A 15,011-nucleotide genomic window follows, 5' to 3' on the forward strand; every position below is an offset into this window, starting at 1 on the left:
CAGAAGAAAAGTTGAGATGCCAGTTAGAAAAAGTACTTTTTCTGTTAATCAAGTAAAGGTATCAGTTTTGTTGTTTGTTTGAGTCTTTCTGGGTTTTTTGGTGGTGGTGTTTTTTTTCTCCCCACCAGAACTGGCCAAAAGGATTATTTCTTGGACTAAAAGGACAGACACCATTGTAGTAGAGTCCATGAAACCATCTTGGAGAAAGTAAGTATCCAAAGACAGCCAGAAAATTAGCATGTTTCTAATCAGAATCAGAATTTCACTTTGCCTCTAAGTGGTGGTGGGGAGCATTATAGAAGAGATACAGCTGATACCCAGAAAAGGTGTAACATTGTATAAAAAACCTAACCTGGTAACCGAAACATTTTTCTTCCAATTCCTCCCTGTACACAAATATTCTTTGAGATTTGCAACAACAACAACTTATTTTTGCTTACTAGAAAAATGGGCATGCTTTCCTACAAAGCTGAGGATACTGATAGCTTTGTTTGTAAATGCAGTGAAATACAAAAAATATAAACCTCAGAAGTAAAAATATTTTGCTCCACAGAACTATACAGTATCAGTGACCTTTACAAGCATTAACTAATCAGTCTTCAGGGACAGCAGTCTTCCTATTTGCCATGCATGGTGTGGAAGGGCCATGCTTGCAAAATGCGTCCAGTAATTGCAGGTACCATGATATCTGAACATTCAGGTTGAGACCCCTCATAGCTGATACTCCAGTGACTTCTGTGGCAGCACACAAACATTCAGTCTCAAAATCTTTGGGGCACATCAATTTAGGCACCCATAATTTGAAGGTTTTAACAAGTGGGCACCTTTGTAAAAGTCTAAAGACGATTGCTCAAAAAAGACACCAACTTGATAGAGGATTCTAGATTACAAGTGACGTATTCCTGGCTCTCAGCTTTATTACTAACCACTAGACCATTCTGAGCCCAGTACCTCCAAAAGATAATTGGTAAGTGACTTCTAAGGTTCTTTATTTGTGCATTTTGTCTGCTACCCACAGTAGTCTCTTAAGAATTTCTAGAGCTGCCAAAGCTCTGTATCTATGTTTTATATAAAAGTAGTTAGATTCTGTAACAAATGCTAAACAAACCCCATGAATCTCATTCAAGACAGGAAAAAAATTACATCCTATTAAGTGAAAGTTAACCGTTAGAACAGCTCCTAATATCCCACAGCCTTTAAATATTTAATACAAGCTTCCCACTAACAACATGGATTGTTAATACTCCAGAACATCTGACACAGCTCTTTATTTTACATTGAATTTTGCCACACAGAATAAAAAAAGAATGTGTTAGAAGAGTTTTTAGAATCATAGAATCATTAATATTGGGAAAGACATCTAAGGTCATCAAGTCCAACCATCAACCCAACACTACCATGACTCCTAAACCATGTCCTGAAGGGCCACATCTACATGTTTTTCAAACACCTCCAGGGATGGTGACTCCACCACCTCTCCGGGCAGCCTGTTCCAGTGCCTGAGCAGTCTTTCAGTAAAGAAATTTTTGCTAATACCCAATCTAAACCTCCCGTGACACAACTCCAGGCCATTTCCTCTTGTCCTGTTGCTAGTGATTTGGGAGAAGAGACCAACACCCACCTTGCTACAATCTCCTTTCAGGTAGTTGTAGAGAGTGATAAGGTCTCCCCTCAGGCTAAACAACCCCAGCTCCCTCAGCTGCTTCTCAGACTTCAGTGTCAGAAGACTTCAGACACTTAACCAGCTTTGTTGCCCTTCTTTGGACATGCTCCAGCACCTCAATGTCCTTCTTGTACTGAGTGGCCCAAAACCGAACACAGTATTCAAGGTGTGGCCTCACCAGTGCCAAGTACAGGGGCACGATCACTTCCCTGCTCCTGCTGGCCACGCTATTCCTGATACAAGCCAGGATGCTGTTGGCCTTCTTGGTCACCTGGGCACTCTGCCACCTTGTAGTTAGCCAGCTCTCGACCAACACCCCCAGGTCCTTCTCCTCTGGGCAGCTTTCCAGCCATTCTTACCCCAGCCTGTAGCGTTGCATGGGGTTGTTGTGACCCAAGGGCAGGACCCGGCACTTGGCCTTGTTAAACCTCACCCAATTGGCCTTGGCCCAGCGATCCAGCCTGTCCAGATCCCTCTGCAGAGCCTTCCGACCCTCAAGCAGATTGACATTCACGCCCAACTTGGAGTCATCTACAAACTTACTGAGGGCGCACTTGATCTTCTGTTGGGATCATTGATAAAGATATTGAAGAAGACTGGCCCCAATACTGAGCCCTGGTGAACACCACTTGTGTCTGGTCGCCAGCTGGATTTCGCTCTGTTTGCCACAACTCTCTGGGCTCGGCCATCCAGCCAGTTTTTTACCCATCGAAGAGTACACCCGTCCAAGCCATGAGCCACCAGCTTCTCTAGGTTGATGCTGTGGGAGACAGTGTCAAAGGCTTTGCTAAAGTCCAGGTAGACAACACCCACAGCCTTTCCCTCATCCACTAGGCGGGTCACCCTGTCCTAGAAGGAGATTAGGTTGGTCGGGCAGGACCTGCCTTTCATGAAGCCACGCTGACTGCGCCTGATCCCCTGGTTGTCCTGCACATGCCTAGTGAGCATGTTCAAGATGAACCGCTCCATAGACTGAGTTCTAGCTGGGCTTTTGCTTTTCTAATTTTCTCTCCACTTGACCCAGCGAGAACCCTGTACTCTTCTTGATCTGCCTGCCCCTTCTTCCAAATGTGGTAAACTCTCCTTTTTTTCCTGAGTGTCAGCAGAAGCTCCCTGTTCAGCCACTCCAGTTGTCTTCCCTGCTGGTTTGTCTTGTGGCACTTGAGGACAGCCTGCTCTTGCGCCTTTAAGAACTCCTTCTTGAAGAGTGCCCAGCCCTCCTGGACTCCTTTGCCATTCAGGACTTCCTTCAAAGGGACTCTCCCAGCCAGTGCCCTGAACAGGCCAAAGTCTGCCCTCCAGAAATCTATGGTAGTGGTTTTGCTGACCCCCCCACCTCACTTCGCTGAGAATCAAGAACTCTGTCATACCACGGTTGCTAAGCCCAAGACAGCCTCTGACCACCACATCTCTCACCAGTCCTTCTCTGTAAACAGCAGGTCAAGTGGGCACCTCCCCTGGCAGGCTCGCTTACCACCTGTGTCAGGAATTTATCTTCCACACACTCCAGGAACCTTCTAGGCTGTTTATTCTCTGCTGTGTTGTATTTCCAGCAGACATCCAGTAAGCTGAAGTCTCCCACTACTGATTGTGAGACTTGTGCCAGCTGTTTGTAGAATGCTTCATCTACCTCTTCATCCTGGTTGGGTGGTCTATAACAGACTTCCAGCAGCATATCTGCCTTGTTGGCCTTCCCCCTCATCCTTACACATAAGCACTTGACCTTATCATCACAATTGCTAAGCTCTATGCAATTGAAACACTCCCTAATATAAAGAGCCACCCCACCGCCTCTCCCTCCTTGCCTGTACCTTCTGAAGAGCTTATAGCGATCCATCGCAGCACTCCAGTCATAAGAGTCATCCCACCATGTCTCTGTGATCGTGACTAAGTCATAGCTATCCCACTGCACAATGGCTTCCAGCTCCTCTGTTTGTTGCCCATGCTGTGTGCATTGGTGTAGATGCACTTGAGCTGGGCTCTTGATTTCACCCCCAACCCTGGCACGCGACCCCCAGGCTCCTCTCTAGTGGGCCTGGCTATACCCCCTTTCCCCTCTGAACTAGTTTAAAGCCCTCTCAATGAGCCCCACCAACTCACTGGCAAGAATCCTTTTCCCCCTTTGAGACAGGTGAACTCCATCTGCCGCCAGCAGTCTAAGTGCCGAGCAAACCTCCCCGTGATCAGAAAACCAAAAAATTCCAAAATTTATCAATATTAATATCCAAAATACAACATTTTGGAAATTATTATATCCAAAATACAGAAAAAAACCCAGTTCCCCTGATGGTACCAGACTCCGAGCCATGTGTTTATCAGGTGAATTTTCCTAAATCAGGTTAGCTTTCCTAACTCAGGACTGAGTCTTGTTTTTTGAGTCTAGACTCAAATCTTAATTTGCTAGAGTTGGCAGAAAAGAAAGTTACTGGCAGGTTGCATTAGCAATCTGAAAAAAAGACTGAAAATGACAGGTTAATTCACTGGAAAAGGAAAAAAAATTTTTAATAGACTCACTTTACATGAAAACATGAACGCTATCTTTAAAATCCTTTATGTTTTTCCCCATATTAAAGAGTGTGTTATGATCCTTGTAAGTTCTGTTAGCTTTCTTTGAAACACTCCATTCAAAATGTTTGATATTTCTTAGGAAAAAAGAGATGGTGTTTGATTATGTGGTAGAATCTGTAAACACAGATTCTGTTCTCAGTTCTGTCACAGTTCTTGCATGACTTTCGAAAGGTTGTTACTCTTAGGGTTTGGCTTCCTCATCTAAAAAGCAGCAAGCAGATTTCACCTCCGTCATGTTCAATGACATTCCTTAATGTTTGTAAAGCGTTTTGAAGTTTTTGCCCTGAGTGAGTTGTTTCCCCAAACAGACCTTTGTACTGACCTATGCATGACCACCAAATTCGACATGGCTAAAAGTACAAATAGTTAACCCTAATGCTAAGTTTCAAATAAATCAAGGAATGATATCAAATATCTTCACTCAAACACAGATTTAAAAAATAATGTAAAATTCTATGTCAAATGTTAATTATCTACAATTTGCAAGACTAAGGAGAAACATCTTTCTCAAATATAATTGCTTATTTATATGAAAGAGAATACAAATGCAGGAGTTTCATCACAGTTTAGAAGCTTAAAATATCACAATCATCCAATTTTCCATAGTAAAGATAAAGGAAAGTCAAATCAGACACTGTATAGTATCTATATATATAGCCCGTATTAGACACTACAGCCAAACAAAAAGTCTTCTACTCCACTGTTAGTCTGACCCAACTAAACTATAAATTAATACTGCGTCGAGTCCTATCAACATAGTCATTTTGCATCATAATCTCCAGAAAGAAAAATGTACTGCCCAGTTAGTAAAAAAGATTGCTTTACAAATCACACAGTATTTCTTTTGATCTTGAAGGTGTGTCAACTGTGCTATAAAAAAGTATATACTGAAAAGACACAAGCCTTAGCATTCATGCATGAAATTCATGCTAGAAAGAAGTCTGCAACAGTAAAAATAATTCCAGATTTAAAATGTTATATAGACATCAGCTGTCTTGTATCTATACCAGTGTCTTACAAACCATACTGAAGGTATGTTGAAGAGTGATTTTCCTAAATCTTCGTGCCAAACTAGAACATCATCATTTGGGGAATTAGAAAACCCATCCTTAAGAGTTTCCTTTAACTGCATGATATACTTTCAAGGCAATTCATAATTTAAAGTGTTGGAAGACCTTAGAGGAGATGTTTGCCTTCACCACCTGTTATACATCAAAATACCCTGTCCAGATATAAATATTGGCATATGTTGAATTAATGCATTTTTCCTAATGAATAAAGGTTTCAAATAAAAACAAAATTGTGTGGAACACCCCAGAATCATAGGAAGTACCTGGTGGAGATACAGGGGCAGTATCTTTGAATCCATCTGCTCAACCTCTTCATGGAGCAAAGAGAAAAGAGACTGCAATGTTTGCTTTTGTTCTTTTTGGTGAAAGTTTTCATTTGGTTCAACAGCACCTTCAGCATGCACAGAGTCTGTATCTGTAATAAGAGTATTTTCCTCCTTGATTGCTGTGGTTCCCACTGTAGGAACTCCTTTAAAAAGAACAAGTACTTAGGTTAGGATTCAAAAAATACATCAAGTTGCTTTTTCAGGAAATTTCAATACAAAAGCTATGAATAAAAACCTACTATCTTAAATAACATCCCTGCAAGTAAATAAAATACTGGTCTTGTCAAAGTCAGCTGTGTTAGGTCTGTCTCAGTGTCAGCTCACCTACCTAAAAAAACCACAGTTACATACATTAGGTATTTTTGAACACTTCTAACTGGGACCTGACTTTAACTTGGGGCAAAAAAACACACCCAGCATAAACTGTTCTACAGAGTTATTAATAAGAGACCAGGATGACATAAAATAAAATATGTTGTGACTGGTGTTACAGTTTCAGCTAAAATAATCAATACTTAGATCCAAGTGGACAAACTTGCATGTTAAGACTGAATTGAACACAGCAGAGACAGAAAGCAGGGTTGTCTGCAGCACAGTTTTGCTCAAAAAGAGCAAAAAGAAGGTAGGCAAGGAGAGTGTGAATGAGGTTATTGGTTTGTCTTTTCACTCCTGCCAAATATCTTGTACAGGGAGAGATCCTGGGGAAGGAAGGAAGGAAGGACGGACGGACAATTCAATCTGTTCTTCAGATAACACAGTGGCTCCTCACAGTGATTACAGGATCTTAAAGGACAGAAAGGAGCAGATGATGACAGTGTGGGATTCTATTGTGGGGGACAAACATTCAGGGAGGCTGTCCTGCTGAGTGAAAAGGAAGACCCCACTAGATAGTTGGATAGTTCATTTGAGAGTCCAGGGAATGAGCCAGTAGTGGTGATCTACGTTGGTAACAAGAATTTAGCCTCCAGAACTTCTTGCTTCAGAAAACTAGGTTCTGCATGGTACGTTCCCTAGCAGCCCACTGTTGCCTGTCTCCAGTTTTATATAAGACAAAAAAGTCAGACATGCAGATGGAGGACTGGGAACATATATGAAGGATAATGTAAAGCATAACAGTACAAAAATATTGCAGGAAAAACTGTCGGATGCAAATCCCACATTTTATTGTTAGAAGTGAAATATTTGTAGTACATTGTTGATCATCAATATGATAGTTATTGGGAAATGTTAAATGAGATTAAGGAAGAAGTGTAGAGCAGGCAGTAGTAGTGGGAGAAATCAACTACCCGTACACAGACTGGAGCAGTTATTCACAAAGATCAGAGAATAAAGGCAATAAATGATGGCTTCCTATAACACACAGTCTTAGGAGTAACCAGAAAACTACAGCTTATTCCACCAATTAATGAACAATTTTTTTTCCATAAACCAACATTGAATTTGATACATTTACATAGGACTGAACTTCAAAACAAAAAATCTCAGATTTTTTAAACAATTTAGTGAATTTGGCCACTGAAATGTGCACAATATACTTTCATAAACTCAAGTTAAGATGAGTATGTTATTCTTCCCCAGCTACACCCATTTTCTGAAACTCATGCGGGGACACCATTTCAAATTACCATCACACTTTGACTGTTTCTTCAGCATGGGCATTCAGCATATTTCAGACCCCCTTGTGTTCATTGTAATTGAAACGCTGATTTAGGGCTTAAGGAAGGCATTAGCTCGTCCACTGAAGGCTCCACCATTCTATTTTTTGTTATTTTAAACTCTTTGTTAAGTAAACTATCCACGACAGAAACACTAATAATCTCTGTGGGTGGCTATTTTCACGGGGCTTTCTGCTAGACAAAATATGGGTGTACCAAACAATACACCAATGTGGGTGTATTGCTTTTTCTCTGTTAATGCATGTGTCTGCTTTTCCAGTATTTATTTGGACTTACTCTGGGTCAAAAGCAACAAGAGACATAACTGGATGCAAGATACAAACCAGAAAGTACTTTCAGATGTGGAATTAAGGCTGCCTTTAAAAATATAGCTTTCTGCTCAGCACATGATCATGAAACCAGAAAAGAGGGTCCACATGTTCTATCAAACCTTTTCTCTCAGAATAAAAACACAACACAAACCAACCAAACAAAAAATCACTTCAAACTGCACATAATTAAGCAATAAATAATCACCTGTCATATCAAAACATGAACCTTGACTGAAACATGCTCAATAGCAACTGTAATGAAAAAATCTTCATTTTAACGTTATTGTGGTACTGTTGCTAACAGTTTATAAACTGCATATTATTCCTACATAGAGTTGAGCTGTCAACTCACTTGGAATCAAATTCAGCCCTCAGATTACTCCCCTGATTTTGAAGCAAGGCCTTAGAGCCATTCAAGTTAATTCTACCTTGTTCTGTTTTAAACACAAGACAGCATTTGTGCCTTAGTAGCACTATAACCCAGAACTTTTCTTGAGGCAGTAACACTTAGTAATGTGTGCTGGTTTTAGCTGGGATAGAGTTAATTTTTTTCATAAAAAGGATCATGTATAATTTTATATATGTTCAATAAACAGCTTGAGTGCGGCTATGTTTTGGATTTCTGCTGAAAAGAGTGTTGATAATAATGGGATGTTTTTGTTACTGCTGAGCAGTGCTTACACAGAGTCAAGGCCTTTTCTGCTTCTCACCCCACCCCACCAGTGAGTGTCTGGGGGTGCACAAGGAGTTGGGAGGGGGCACAGCTGGGACAGCTGACCAACTGGCCAAAGGGATATTTCTTATCATATGGTGTCATGCTCAGCATACAAAGCTGGGGGAAGAAGAGGGAAAGACCGGATGTTTGGAGTGATGGCGTTTGTCTTCCCAAGTAACTGCTATGTGTGATGGAGCCCTGCTTTCCTGGAGATGGCTGAACACCTGCCTGCTGATGGGAAGGAGTGAATCAATTCCTTGTTTTGCTTTGCTTGTGTGTACGGCTTTTGCTTTACCTATTAAACTGTCTTTATCTCAACTCACAAGTTTTCTCACTTTCACTCTTCTGATTCTCTCCTCTATCCCACCAGGGGGGCAGCCAGTGAGCAGCTGGGTGGTGCCTGGTTGCTGGCTGGGGTTAAACCATGATACAATGCCATATCATCATACAGGTGTTATGGGCTAAGACTGCTATTTTTTCCCCTCCATGTTCTTGAAAAGGGCACAATACACTGCTTTTTCCTGGAATCAATTTTACTGTCCAAAGCAGATTTTATTTTACTAAAGACTAGTATCTTACATATTATTTCTGACATTTTAAGAAACAAGGATTAAGTTTTTTCACTTTGCAAAGCATTGATATTTACTCCATACATTGATACTCATACAACTTTTAGATGTGCCAACCAGGAATGAGGCACTGCTGGACTTGCCATTCACAAACGAAGAAAACCTGCTTTGTAGTATCTCGGTTAGTGATAGCCTTGGCTGCAGCGATCCCAATATTGTGGAGTTTGGGATCCTGCTGAGCATGCTGAAGGTCAGCTCTAAGACAAGGGTTCTAGATTTTAGAATAGCAAATTTCAGCTCTCTCAGGACTCAGTTGGGGGAGTTCTGTGGGAAGCTTCCATGGAAGATAAAGGAGCTAGCAAGTCCTGGGAGTTCTTCAAGAACTTTCTATTGGAAGCACAAAGCTAATTTATCCCCTACAAAGGAAAGGGAAGTAAGAGGAGCAAGAGGCCCCCTTGGCTCAACCATGACCTCCTGGGTCTACTCAAATCCAAAAGGGAAGCATACCAGAAATGGAGAAGTGGAGGATTATCAGTTGAGAGCTAGAAGGGCACTGCCACAGTGTGCAGAGATGCAGTTAGAAAAGCAAAAGCCCAGCTTGAATTGAAACTGGCTGTAAACATCAAAAATAACATGAAAGGTTTCTTCAGACATGTCAACAACAAGCAGAAACAGAAGGAAAACATAGGCTCACTGTTAAACAGGAGAGAAGAGTCAATCACCAACAATGCTGAAAAGGTAGAGGTTCTCAAGACTTGCTTCACCTCTGTCTTTACCAACACTGTTGGGTCCCAGGCTTTGGGAACAAAATTGCTGGTTGATCCAATCACAGACCCACCACCAGTGAAGGAAGAGTTAGTATGTGAATTATTACAGGAGCTTGATCCCTACAAATTGATGGGCCCTGATGCCATCCAGCCAAGGACGTTGAGAGAGCTGGCTGACATCATTGCAAGGCCACTCTCCATAATCTTCGAAAAGTCATGGAGAACAGGGGATGTCCCAGAGGACTGGAGGAAGGCAAATGTTACCCCTATCTACAAGAAGGGCTCGAGGGAGGATCTGGGTAATTATAGGCCCATCAGTCTTACTTCAATCCCTGGGAAAGTTATGGAACGAATCCTCCTGGGGGCCATCACAAGTCAAATGAAGCACGTGATTGGGAAAAGCCAACAAGGCTTCATTAAGGGCAGATCGTGCTTGACAAACCTGGTGGCCTTCTATGACAAAGTGACTTGCCTGGTTGACATGGGGCAGGTGGTGGACATTGTCTACCTGGACTTCTCCAAGGCTTTTGACACAGTTTCCCATGGCCGCCTCCTGGAGAAATTAACGCGTTATGGCCTAGACAAGTGGTCTGTGCAGTGGGTGGGGAATTGGCCGACAGGTGGCACCGAAAGGGTGGTGGTGAATAGCTCTTTTTTCAGATTGTCAACCTGTCACAAGTGGAGTCCCCCAGGGATCGATATTGGGCCCAATGTTATTCAACATCTTCATAAGTGATCTGGATAACAGGATCAAGTGTAGCCTGATGAAGTTTGTGGATGACACCAAGTTGAGTGGGGAAGTAGACACTCCAGAAGGGAGAGCACCTCTGCAGGGAGATCTGGATAGGCTGGAAGAGTGGGCCAACAAGAACGTTATGAAGTTCAACAAGGACAAGTGTAAGGTCATGCACCTGGGAAAATATAATCTGGGAGTACAGCACAGACTGGGATCCACCTGGCTGGAGAGCAGCTCTGTGGAAAGGGACTGGGGGTCCTGGTGGACATGAAGCTCAACATGAACAAACAGTGTGCTGCTGCGGCCAAGAAGGCCAACAGGATGCTGGGTTGTATCAAAAAGGGCGTCACCAGCAGAGATAGAGAAGTCATTATCCCACTCCACTCAGCGCTTTTCAGGCCACACCTGGAGTACTGTGTACAGTTCTGGTCCCTGCTGTGCAAAAAGGATGTGGACAGGCTGGAAGGGGTCTAGAGAAGGGCCACCAAGATGATCCAAGGACTGGGAAGCTGCCATACGAGGATAGGCTGGGAGAACTGGGTTTGTTCAGCCTTGAGAAAAGGAGGCTTAAAGGGAACCTCATCACCATGTACCAGTACTTAAGGGGTAGCTACAAAGAAGATGGAGGTTCCCTTTTCACAAGGAGTCCCATGGAGAGGACAAGGGGGAATGGACACAAATTGCTCTTGGAGAGATTCCAATGGGACATGACAGGGGAATTTTTCACAGTGAGAATAGTCACCCATTGGAATAATCTCCCCTGGGAAGGGGTTGACTCCACCACATTGGACACTTCTAAGATTTGGCTGGACAGGGTGCTGGACCATCTTGTCTAGACTGTGCTCTTCTCAGAAAGGTTGGACTAGATGATCCCTGAGGTGCCTTCCAACCTGGGATTCTGTGATATTTTGTTCCATTCAAGTATGGAACCAAAGCCTTTATGACAATAAATGTGAAAAACCACAGAAGATATCAACCCTCCAAAGGCCAGAGCACTCACTAGGAATCTGGCAGAGTGCTGGGTTCAAGCTTCTGCTCTGCCAGGCTCTCAGAGGTTTCAATTGACATCTTCTATGCCCAGCTGGGGGTGCCAATGTTTCCTAAGACATGGGAAGAAGCAAGCTTTCTGAAAATTTCCCTGAGAGTTCAAAGAAGCATCCTTATGTTTGGAAAAAGATCCAGTTTTCACAGACCTTGTGAATAAAAATGACAAACGCATTTTTCAACATCTCACCTATTTTTGTTTTGTCAGTAATGCAAGTATGTGAAATTAAGATGCTGTTGCCACCTGTCTGAGAATAAGTCAGATGTACAAGTATGAGGCATTTACTATCAAAATAATATTAGGGGGTTGTCCTCCGTTTAATTGAATTTTAATTTTCACATTCAGTAGCATTAGCTTAAGCCACCAGAAACAGAAGTTTCTAGTACAGAAAACATATGGTTATCTCTTTTTTTAAACATTCTTTGGTACTCAGTACCAGAAAGCTGGTTCAGACTGATTCATTCAAGAACTATTTAAAAAAAAAACCCAAACCCAAAAAAACCAAAAGACCAGCAAGTATCTAAAAAAATATTTCAATTTTAAGAGAAGAGATTTTAAGACAGGATTGGTGGCAGTAAAGATACAATTATAACTGAGCAAGCTCAAAATCTTGTTTAGTGCAACACAAAACCATAAATAAAACAACATTGCTTGAATTTTCATATAATTTGACTAGTTTATATTCATGTATTTAATTTGCTGCAACACCAAATCCATCCCAGCCACTCCACTTTCTTCCCACGTTCAAGCTGCTTCAAGAAATAACTTGAATGATTTACAGGAAAGGTGTATGTTGCCGAATTTAACTTGGGGAAAAATTATTAAGTGCAAGTTACTGTGCTATACCACATTAAGGAATTACACATTGTGGTTTTATAGTATTAAGTTACTGATCTTTTGGAATAAGACAAAATTATTTTCAGAGAACAGGGATAATTTGAAGTCCACATTTATAAAAATACATTGAAGCACATGACACTTCATGAATCACTACCTCTACTGCACTAAAGTCAGTACAGTTCATTACAAGGAATCCAAGCACGAATAATCACCAAAGTTTAAATTTGTCAACTGAAATTTACACCACTTCTTTGATCACATGTATCCTCCTTAAAGAGATATAATCACAGTCTATTCAAAACTATTATTAGTATACAAAAAGAAGGTGAGAGAATTTGGGATCTGGAAGCCCTAGACTTGTCAATTCACTCTAATACCTCTACTGCAGCATCAGACAGCTAAAAGGAGGTGCTTCTTCCAACAAGGCATAAGTGAGATCTTGGAACTACTTACTCTAGGACACTGAAATGGACTCAAAAAACAACTGCAAGTCAGGTGACAAATTCACCGTAAGCTATTACACTCCATCAATTCCCACTTGGGGAAGTCCTGAGTGGATAATCGCTGATGGCAAGGAGAACACAGGAACAAATCACTACCTCTTTGCCTTATCCTTATACTCTTACCTATCCATCCTCTATTGGCCACTGTCAGGGGCAGGATATTCAACTAGGTGAATCTTCAACTAGATATAGTGATTCTTAATCTTGCATTGAGTCTATTGATTGTAGGAGTTAGGACAATTCTAGCTCCAACACACTCCAAGCACATACAGAAACATAATAATCAAATACTTATACCTTTTTTTTTTTTTGCTTTGTAAGCAAACATTTAGAGGGTTTCAAACACATTGCAAGCCTGAGTACTCACTCTTTCTTCTAAAGTAAAAACATGTCCAGAGCAGAAGATTGGCTTATCTAATGATCACCAATCTTCTGCTGAGCAAGTCCCGAATAAATAAAAATAAGTAAAATGTAGTTTTCCATATTCCAGGTTCATTGCTTTAGTCACTAGCAAGAAAACGAATATGAACAACATGCTTTTTAAGTCAAATGTCATCTTTTCCAGAACAGCAACATTTAACAGCAACCCTAACAGGGAAAGAGAAGGAGATTCTTAAATTTCTTCTTTAGCTATGAGTCAAAATAACTCATTCATGATTTCTCTATAGTTAATAATTAAAAAAGCAAGCAATCAGACAAAAAGCAATCACCATAATACATGCCATGCAAGTATTTAGTTTGTGATTCCAGCTTGCTTGTGTGGTGGTCTGCTGTCACCCACATAGGGACCATCCACTCAGGTTTGATTATTTTCTCCTTTATCGCTGAGTTGGTATAAAGACAAGAAAGCTAGTCTGGTTCTTCTATGTAGCGGGATACTCGGGAGTTGTTTAAAATAGCTGGTGTTAAAAATTGAATGGAATATTTTCACTAAAATGAAGACATCTGCAGCATCAAGAAATTGACACAGTCACTACATTGTGTGAAAACAGGAGAAACATCATGTTAGAATACCTAAAAAGCTAAATGTAAATTAGTAATCCGTTATCAGTGGGAGATACAATGTAATTTTATGTTTTGATCTTCCTTCTGTAACAGTTAAAGTTCTTTATTAGTACAGTAAGAGTTTGTTCATATGAATTCAACAAAGCTCTTAAGGGTTTTGCAGACAGGACATTCTCTGTTGTGGTATTTTATGTGTCTAGATTTTTCCATGCAATTTTCTATATTTTAGATTTCTGCTTTTTGTCTTGATACTGCCACCTACTGCGCACAGCTTGTTTTGTGGTATTTCTGCATCAGTTGATTGCTTTTATCAACAAGAATACAAACTAATGGAGAGAGAATACAAGCAAAGTTTAACTTTCACTGTTTGGGTGAATTTCTCCTTTTCCTCCTCTCATAGTGCATCAGATGCCTCTGTCCACACGCCTGTGTCACCTTTCATCAACTTGTTATTCCTGTCATACAGGTGACTGGTTCTCAATTACTTCTGCAAATCTCTTGTTTTAATTTAGTATTTTCTTCAATTTTTAAACATTAAATCTACAGTTGAAATACACACTTAATGACTTTGTGCATCATTTAATGAGAACTCATTCTCCCTATGATGACAGGTTTCAGGATCCTCTTAGCTCTACTAGAAAATGTAATTTTCCCCTTCTAGATTTCGCCTATGCATACATAATGTGGAACACAAAGCTTCCTCCTTCTCCGCTCTTTACCTATTTTATAATCCTTCAAGATCATCATCAGTTTTCAGATTAGGCCATAAAAGACTTGCCATTTCACAGGAAAATTGTATTTTGTCTATTTTAAGTAGACAAATTCATCCTGTTCTCAGTCTTTAGATAAAAAAAAAGCATAAAAAAAAAAGCAGGCATGATTCAGTTATTCCAAGTAACTTTCAAAGGTACCTACGTGATGAAACACACTGATTTTAATGGATATGTTTGCAGCTCTGTGACACGTAAGCTTTATGATTTATGGCAAAAAACTAATATAATAACAACACATTGTGTTGATGCAGACAAATCCTAGTCATTCAGAAAGGGAAGAAGCATCTCAAATAAGAACACGTAGTAAACATTTACATTTTGCTTACCCAATTCATATTCGAGAGATCTAAAGGAGAAGTAACATCAAAAATTGGTAGAAACACATTTTTGAACAGCTCATTACCCAAAATGCATGCTCTAGGACTATCTCGATTAAGCTTTGAA

The 15,011-nt window shown here is 40.8% G+C and overlaps 1 protein-coding gene across 4 annotated transcripts in view; it reads right to left on the reverse strand.

Annotated features, from left to right (window-relative positions):
- The window catches only part of CNST (consortin, connexin sorting protein), a 62,092-nt gene that overhangs the window by 31,932 nt on the left and 15,149 nt on the right, over positions 1–15,011 (reverse strand). For all 4 annotated transcript variants that reach the window (XM_075089354.1, XM_075089353.1, XM_075089352.1 and 1 more), the window contains one exon: positions 5,565–5,770. In XM_075089354.1, coding sequence (XP_074945455.1) covers positions 5,565–5,770 — 206 coding nt within the window. The remainder of the gene's footprint in view (positions 1–5,564; positions 5,771–15,011) is intronic.

This window comes from Phalacrocorax aristotelis, chromosome 3 (assembly GCF_949628215.1).
Source record: "Phalacrocorax aristotelis chromosome 3, bGulAri2.1, whole genome shotgun sequence".
NCBI classification, from domain to species: domain Eukaryota; kingdom Metazoa; phylum Chordata; class Aves; order Suliformes; family Phalacrocoracidae; genus Phalacrocorax; species Phalacrocorax aristotelis.